The sequence below is a fragment of the Emericellopsis atlantica genome (genome assembly GCF_019669845.1).
Source record: "Emericellopsis atlantica unplaced genomic scaffold F5Z01scaffold_38, whole genome shotgun sequence".
NCBI lineage: Eukaryota > Fungi > Ascomycota > Sordariomycetes > Hypocreales > Bionectriaceae > Emericellopsis > Emericellopsis atlantica.
This window is the reverse complement of record NW_025764740.1, coordinates 182396-191411: the sequence shown is the minus strand read 5'-3', so window position 1 is coordinate 191411 and position 9016 is coordinate 182396. Positions and strand designations below refer to the sequence as shown.

The window sequence follows — 9016 nt, the reverse complement described above, 5'->3', positions numbered from 1 at the left end:
TCTGTTTAAAAAATATAGGTTCTAGGTATTAGAGACGTTTATAGTAGACTTATCGAAATAAGGTAGCCCCTAGGACTATCCTTCGGCCTTAATACTCTATCCAGCGCAGAAGTCTATCTACGTGAGTATACCTATTAACGTAGAGTATAGGGCGGTAGATTTAATATATAAGAAGTAATATATAGACAAAGGGGCACTAGGAAACCGACGCTTATATTATTACGTAATCAGGATACCCGAAGATACTAAAGATATTCTCGCTCGTATGCAGTATATAGTTCTCTAAACGCCGCTATAATATCACGCCTAGAAGCTATTATTATAAACACCCCGCCGTCGAAGGCATACTTATTTTAACTATAATGCCAAACTCTATATAGAGGAACTAGGCTCTTAAAGAAGATTTAACTTACTCGTTAATAAGCTTTAAATAGGAGCAGGAGACGTCACGGGACTAAGAACTAGTAAGACAATTATATTGCCCGGAACCTCGCCGGCCTCTTACTCGAGTCTCTCCCGCACTATATTTCTATTAAAGAGTAATACTCTTCTAGGCGCAGGGTAAGTAAATCGCGATAATCTAGGAACCCTTTAAGGTAGGCAAAGTAATAAGTAAAGAACTTAGTGAATAAATAACTTAGTTTAGAACTATCTAGTAGTGAGCGAACGCCTATATTATAGGCATGAGGGCGCTATAATATCCTATAAAAGAGTGGGTTAAACCGAACCTAGTGGAAGGTTATGGAAGGTTTGATTTATAATAGCGAGTGTAGTAGTGCTAGCCTTCGAATATTATAGAAGGCAATAGAAGCACTGTATTTATAAGCGCTGTGGACCCTTATAATAGGGCCTGAATAGATCCCTGTAAGGGTTCTGTGAGAGGGCCTCGTAAGGCACTTAATTAAGAGGATTAGCCCCCTATTCTTAATAAAACTTAATCGCTATTGCTAGCACGTCCTAACCGGTATTAGGATAATATACTACTATTAATAACATATCTTCGTAATATAGTGCCTTAGGCCGGCCACGACCCTCGGTTTCCTATATTAGAATATCCTCGAGGAGTGTTAAGTTCTAGTCGGGAGCCTCGTTAGTAGATTTGCCTATAGTATTATCTTCCCTCGCTTTAGCTTATCGGCGACCCTAGAGCTTATCCCACGATCTATCCCTTAGTTTGTTTTTTTCGTTATCCACGACTTTAGCTAGTCGTGCGCCCGTACTCGCGAGAATAATATACAATCCCGATAGGTTTATTCTCTATCGCTTAAGAGGAAAGATACTAGTATCGTAGGCTATATTAAACGTCTATAGGACTAGTAGATTATCCGGGCCTAGCACTAGCTTCCCGTCGATATTAGGCGGTCGAAGACTATATTTAGGAATAAGGTAGGCGTCGTGCTACTAAATACTAGATTAGCTCTCGTAAAACTTTTAATATAGAATAGAGGGGCATACTTTAAGGACTTCCCTACTATCGTTCCTATCTATATATTAGCCCGTAACGCTACTATATAGCTATTTAAATTACCGCTAGTATTCCTATAACGTCCCCTCCGACCTAATTTTCCACGTCTCGCAAAGGTAATCTAGGAAATCCATAGCTATCGCCTAGTCGGCTTATTTAATCACGTCTTTCTAGTGCCCTAGCTCGGCGGATTTATAATATCTAACGAACGGTTAGCGAGCGAAGTATTTAATAAACTACTTATCACGCACCTTTTCTATTAAGAATAGGGGGCTAATTATAACGGTTACGCCTAACCGTTGCGCTATGGGCAAAAGATCAGGCATTGATCGAATGACGAGCGATCAATACAGGCGTAATAGCTACTTATAGGGGGTTACGAGGGACCAGGTCGTAACATTAGCTCCCCTCCTCCAAGAGGTCATCCCGACCTCTTAGGCTCTCCACGCACTAGCCTCGCTAGCGCGATCCTAGCAGCTACTAACCCCTAAGGCGTTCCGCAATAGTCATGCCCAAGCTATTCGCGCGGAGCCTTATTAGCGGCGGGGCTCGAACAGTGGACCTTGAACAGCAGCCCCCTGCCCGACCGGGCCACCAGCTCTTTTCGATCAAATTATAACGGTTACGCCTAACCGTTGCGCCATGGGCAAAAGATCAGGCATTGATCGAATGACGAGCGATCAATACAGGCGTAATAGCTGCTTATAGGGGGTTACGAGGGACCAGGTCGTAACACCCTAATTCGGCGGATTTATAGTATCTAGCGAGTGGTTAGCGAGGAAATAGTTTTATAAACAGTAGCTCGCACCCTTTCTATTTCCGTAAGATACCGGCAATATTAATTTTAGTATTATCCGCGTAGTCGGGCTTAAGGAAGTAGACTTCCTTTAACTACTCGCGAAGGGCAGCCCGTTAACCGGCGCTAAGCGGCGCGGACTTCTTCTTTACCCGCTGCTACTTCTCGCGCTAGGTAAAACGCTCGATAAAGTCGGTATAGTAAGTAGTATACTCGTTTATATCGCGGAGGGAGCGGTAAGGAGGCGATATAGCGGGCTTAGGTATAGGCCTTAACGCGAAGAGGGGTTTAGAATAATAAAAAGAAATAGACAGGACGCATATACTATAGGCGGAGGCGCCGCTATCTTATGTGCTCCGCTGCTCGTAGCTTAGGAAATAAGATCGGGACTCTCGTTAAGAAACGGACAATGGTCTGCCTAGCTATTAGTGCTAAAATACGACGGCCAAGCGCCTAGCAGGCGCGGGTGATAGCGCTAGGCACTAGGGTTATCTAACCCCTCTACCACGCCCCACCGAGGTACCGTGTACCTGCGTGCGCCTATTGCCCCTCACTATCAAGACCGCTAAAAACGGCGGCCATTGCTTCTAGATTCGGCGGCTCGGACAGTGCTTTCTCGACTTGTACTAGCGTTTGTCATTTATCAAGAACTTCAGCGCCTCCGTGACAACCACCACCACCCTCAACTAGAAAATAAATACTATGGTCGTAAAGCTGAGCATGAGGAGATTATAATGGATTGATTTATTTATCATAGAAAAGAATTTGGCGGTGCGTACAGCGGATTGAATGAGGCAGCAAATAACGGATGTGCGTGTGTGCAAAAGTGGTTGACACAGTTGGCAGTTGTTGATCTAATATGCCGCTGTATCTTTTCCTAGAACAGGCCCCTCACTCTGAACTGAACTGTACTCCTACTCGGTTTTAGCCGCGATATTTCCGCAGCCATGCCCTGTTAGCGAGGTCCGGCCAACGCCCGAAGCGCCGTAGATAATCCGCGGCGCCTCACTTAGCCGTGTTCACAACACAGCCAGCGGCCCCCAGATTTCCCGCTGATTCCTCCTCAATACCTAAGTACCTTCATTGGTTGCCCCGTTGTATAGATAACAGTTATGATACCTACGTACATGTGCGCTAGGCTCTCGTGAGGCGAGCACCTCGTGTATGCGTCTAAAAATTTGGGCGAAACATCAGTTTCGGTAGCTTAACCGTGATTGTGGCCATTGCCAATTTCTTTGTCGAGGTGAAAGGGCCAGACGAGTCAGCAGCCACGCCGAAGCGGCAGTCAATCCCGACATGGCTCTGGGAGACAGGGGTCAAGCTGCTATATATCCTTACCTGAAGTCCGAGTAGAGCTATATCAACGACGCCCCACCGCGGTTGCACTTATCTGGATGGACACCTCAAATTAAATGCTAACCATGTGATGCAGCCATCCAGGGCCGAAGCGCAACCAGAATATGTCTTGGCACAGACTAAAGGTTTTGCTTTGGCTGATGATGCAGATTGGTTTCGAAAGGCGCTTGGTACACCGAACTTGGAGATCTGCGTGTGGTATATCAGAAATCTGGCTGTTGCTCGTGATCTTACCCCTCAACAAGTTGTGTTGGGTGGGGCATACGGCCCCGCTCCCAGAAACCCTCCGTTTGAGATCACGATATGTCAACGGCAAAAACCCGCAACCAGTGCTCCACAAGTCTATTCAAAGCGATGTCTGACACTGTTCAATCCCCTGAAATTAATGTCCGAAATGTTCAAGACTGCAGCAGATGCTCTGAATTTTCGCTAACGACGAATAACAGCCCTAAACCGCCGAACGCCCACCGAGTTTCCTCGACCTCCCTAGCGAGCTTCGCAATACGATATACGAACTCCTTTTATTGCGATCGACATCTATCAATCCTTGGCACCGAGTCCGATACGAGCTCGTGACTGGGCTTTTTCGCGCTAGTAAAAAAGTTCACCATGAAGTTACGTCGCTGTTCTACGGCCAAAACCGTTTCGATTTTACTCATATCGACCCCCAGACCCTGGCCTTATTCCTTGAGCAAATCGGAAGTCAAAACTCAGGCTATATTCGCCATATATTGATCGAGTTTCCAGATTTCCTCTATCTAGACCCTGGTGATGTCACCCTCAACGAGGGCAGCGTCAGCTTGCTCGCGGGCGTTCAGAGAAGCTACGGTAATCTAAGCTCACTCACAACGTCTTTGCATAGTACAAATGCTCTAGAACAGCGGCTCGACCAACTAGACCACTTTGGCGTTGCTGCTGAGGCGCTGGAACTCGTCAATGCTCGCTTCAGAGCCATTTCGTCAACACAAGAGATCATTCTCGAGGTATACGAGAATAGACCGGGGTATCAAGTAAGAAAGAAAATGGAGGATCTCGGATGGAAATTCAGCACATCAGTTTATGTGGAAGAGGAGGACTAGGACAGAAGTTTCAGTGACGATGACTTTGATGATGTTGGCTATGACCATGATGATGATGGGTACGATGATTACGACATCGACAATGATAGTGATTTCTGGAGGAAGGCGGCAGACTAAGTCATCAGTATACGTACTCATTGATGCCGACACTGGTACTGGTAAAGGCGTGCTTGGTGTCGGGGTGTCAGTTTGACATGAGTTGTTGTGGCGTCCGGTTTTAGCGATGTTTCCTTGTTCAGCTAGTATCTTCAGAATACCTTGCGAAGCTTCTTAACAAAAATAGGCCTGCTGTCCCACTTGTGGCACTTCAACATCGTCCACTCGGATATAGCTCACGTTGAAATCAGGGATGTCGCGGTAATGATGGATGGCTGTCGGTGAAGACGTGAGCTGGGCCAGAAATAGTACACGCGGCTGTAACTCGTCACAAGTAGGAAGGAGAGGAAGAGGATGGGTCGACCTGCGCGACGTACTTGCCCATCCGTTTGGCTTGGACCATAATCTGTTGAGGTGCGCTCGAGGCATTGCCTTTCAACACGAGTCTTGAACAAAGCTAGATCAGCAGCCTCCAAGACTCTTTTTTCTGTTTCTGGAAGGGGGCGTGAAAATAAATTCACGGGTAAGGATCGCAAGACATCGCCTGGATTCAATGTATCCCGCCGCTGAATTACTTAGGACATCAGGCAACAGAAACTTCATCTGATCCGCTCTCAAACATGTCTTGCGGGGCAGAGAGAGGGACAAATCGCAAAACGTGAGATAACGGAATTCGTGCCGTTGTAGTGGTGGATACAATGACCCTAAATCTACTGAGCCTCGCAAATGCGTCAGTCAATATTAAGAGCGAGGCGAAGAACTAGCCAATATCTACGTGATCCACTCCCCAATGGCATAGCTTCATCAGTTATCATGGTCATCATAAATCATTTCCCCATACTCATCATTATGCTACCTATTCTAACCGGCTCAACATTTCCGCAATAAGGGTAGAAGAAAACCCATCCAACGTATCCATGAGGTCCCGAAAATTTTTATACTTCCATAAGACTTCCACCGCATAAGTAGTATAAATGCCAATGAGTTCCCTCAGTGGATCCGCGCATCCCTCACGGTTAATCGTATTTTCAAAACAATACTGCACCAACGGTATAATATCCTGTAACGCTTCGTTATGGAGTGTGAAATTCGCTAGTGCTTCCCTAAGGTTCCGAAGAGCTAACATTCGCAATCCTGATAGTCCGCAAAAACGTAAAAGAGTGCCAAAAGTCAAACTATATACAGCTTTATAACACATCCACGCACTCGGAAGGGAGAGTTTTGACTAATGCTCGATAACCTTGTGGTGCTAGGCATGCCTCCTTGACTTGCACGGAGAAGCTTCAGATACGAGTGCACGATCTCTTCGTCTACTAGTGCCCCTGTGGCTAGCTGGCTCATAGATGTTGACATAGCGCTGCTGCTATCCCCGACCATCTGTGCCACAATGAAGGCATGGCGGACTTATTTCCCGGCCACTATGAGCGGCTGGCCTTTAACTGGGTATGGTCTGGTGGTGGTTTCCTAAGCCGTCCTGATCAGGCTAATGGAGTCGCTTGACATGGGACCCTTGGCGACTCTAGCGCGGCGATCGCTTTAGCCAACGAACCGACGCTGCATGATAGATAATGCAGTGGATGAACGATCTTTATCATAACGCGCGTCTAAAAGGAGCCGTTGCCTATACTAGAAACCCCTTAAACCTTTGCTAGAGCAGCCCTGCCTTGGCGGCGCTGTATCAGAACAACTATTGCATGTCGAATAGTTGCGAGGAAGACTATCTAGTGAAGGACATCCATGTCGGACGTGACTCACGATAACATATGGTAGACTCGTCCACTTGAAGAGGCCGCGCTTGCGGTGGAGCACCCCGGACATCAGGACAGTGATATATTCGTGAGTCTACGAATCTCGTGGAGAGATTGCGAGCGTGAGAAATCAGCCTCACAAATCCCATGGTCACCTGCTAGTATTGAGAACGAGCTATTACAGAAGGGAAAGGAAGAAGCTAGGAAGATAACGGGAGGGGATGCCACCTGGCCGAAGCAACTGCTGGCAATGAAATCAGCAAGCCTAAAAATAGCTCGGCAGAAGCAACATACGACCATCTGCCTGCCCGACGAGGTTGACAAGTACATTTTAGAGGTCACTGGAGACTTGGAACATGGTTTAGTATCTCCCGTTGTTAACGCGATAGCTCCAAGAAGGTAAGTCGGGGTCAATCAAGCGAGCTCAGCCGACGGATGCTTCCACTCACCTATGTGGTTCAGGTAGATGGGACGACCAACATGTGTAAGTTAGTCCGGGTCTGAGAACGCCATGCAGCCACACCAAAGGCTGGAAAAAGGGACTCGCAACGGCGACTCTTAGGTGCGCACCTAGGTGCGCATGTAAGTGTCACGTGTCACGCACCTAGGTGCGCAAATAAGATTTCTTAGTTAGCAGAAGCCCACAGAATCCGCTTCTGCACCAATCAGATACTATGGTCAACGACGCTCGCTACGGCGCTGCCACTATCGATACTTTCCTTGGGATTATCCAAGCGAGCCTTATTTTCTAACGCACGCTTAAGCCATTAATTTTTGCCGCAAGGCTTCCTCGTGATTATAAGTGATTCTCCGGATATTAAGCAGCATATTAATAATACATTACCCCCCGAAAATAAATATTCCTCACGCGAAGACCTTGTCTAAGCAGCGAATATATAGGCCGCCGCCAGGGGCTATATATTCGTTACCACGAAGTCGAAGTTATTAACAAGCGGCCGGCGGACCGTGTTCCTTGGCTGTGATCGAGTAGGAATAAGGCCAAGTAACTCTATCCCGCGCGTACGGTCTACTATATCAAAGCGCATAGGATGCCAATTCTCGGTCCTTGCAAAAGAATCGCTAGATAAGTCGGTATAGTAGATCACGCATCGTCCTAATGCTAAGTTCGGGCGTCACAACCACGGCCTAAGCTTCGATATTATAGCTCATCCAGTCCATCGCTAATTATCCGATACTAATATATCTATTATCCACGACCTCGCTAACGCTAGAGTTACACCTAGAGATATCCGCTCCTACCTACGCACGCACTCCGACGCTAAAGCAACTTAGCAAGATATCTATAATTATATTACGGAAGGTAAGCGAGAGATATAAGAAGGGTAAAGCACGATCTATACCCTTACTAATTAGCTTAAGACAGAGGGCTTCTAGAGTCGTATCCGCTTTAACGACGATAGTAGGGTCACGGCCGTGTTATTTACATACCTAGAGTTATTAGGGTACCTAAGCCTCTACCCGGATACCCTTATTTTAGATTATACCTATAAGATAAATAAGTATCGGATGCCCCTCCTAGATATAGTTAGCGTGGATGCTTACTAACGATCGTTCTATATCGCCTTTGCCTTCCTTAGCGGAGAAGAAGAGGCAGATTATACCTAGGCGCTAGACCGGTTGCGCTCGATATATATAGCCTGCGGCGTAAGGCTGCTATCTATTATCCTCACCGATCGCTGCCTTGCCTATATAAATGCTATGTCTTCTTATTTCCCCGAGGTAGTATTACTTTTATGTCTCTAGCATGCGAATAAAGCGGTCCTTGCCTATTACTTACCGAGCTTTAGTAATGATATTAGCGGGATAGAAAGCTAACTTATATAGTAAGATTTCTATAGGATATGGCATGAGATTGTCGTATCTAGATCTAACGAAACCTTCTAGCAGAGGCTCTAGGCCCTTAAGTAACGTTATACTATAATATATACCCGAGAAGTTAGGTATATTATAGAAATATAGCTCGATCTATATAAGGAGAGGCTTGTGAAGGCGTGGGTCGATAAGCACACGTATTTCGATAATATGGTTATATCCCGCACTAAAGGCATTTACTAGCTAATTAAGATCTATCTTAAGACGAGTCAGCTAGATCTCTTTGATGCTTAGAAATCGATTAAGCGCGTAGTTATTAATCAATTAGCATCGCTACGGGAGAATCAGGCTAAGTAACGACTTCGTATACCTATCGAACTCGCCGGGAGGCTATATAATATCGTGCGCGGCTAGGTCTCCTACGAGGCGTTGCGGAGGGTTAAAGGGCAGAGGAAGTTACTTATACTAGACAAGGAGCTTCCTGCCTGCACAGGAAGATTCACTACGTCACTCGGTCTCCCTTGCGCTCATATACTCGAGCCTATTATACGGGAACAACGCCCTCTTTAACTAGGCCAATTCCACACACACTAGCACCTTTAGCGTGAAAAGAGGCCATAGTTCCTAATCGAGCCAAGCAGGC

General features: G+C 46.3%; 1 protein-coding gene across 1 annotated transcript; it reads left to right on the top strand.

Annotated features, from left to right (window-relative positions):
• Positions 1-4087: 4087 nt before the first annotated feature.
• Positions 4088-4696, top strand: F5Z01DRAFT_629682 (uncharacterized protein; the record flags this gene model as incomplete). Its single annotated transcript, XM_046261676.1, has 1 exon — positions 4088-4696. A coding segment is annotated over one exon (609 nt), but the record flags the coding sequence as incomplete, so codon positions are not given.
• Between the last annotated feature and the right edge of the window lie 4320 nt (positions 4697-9016).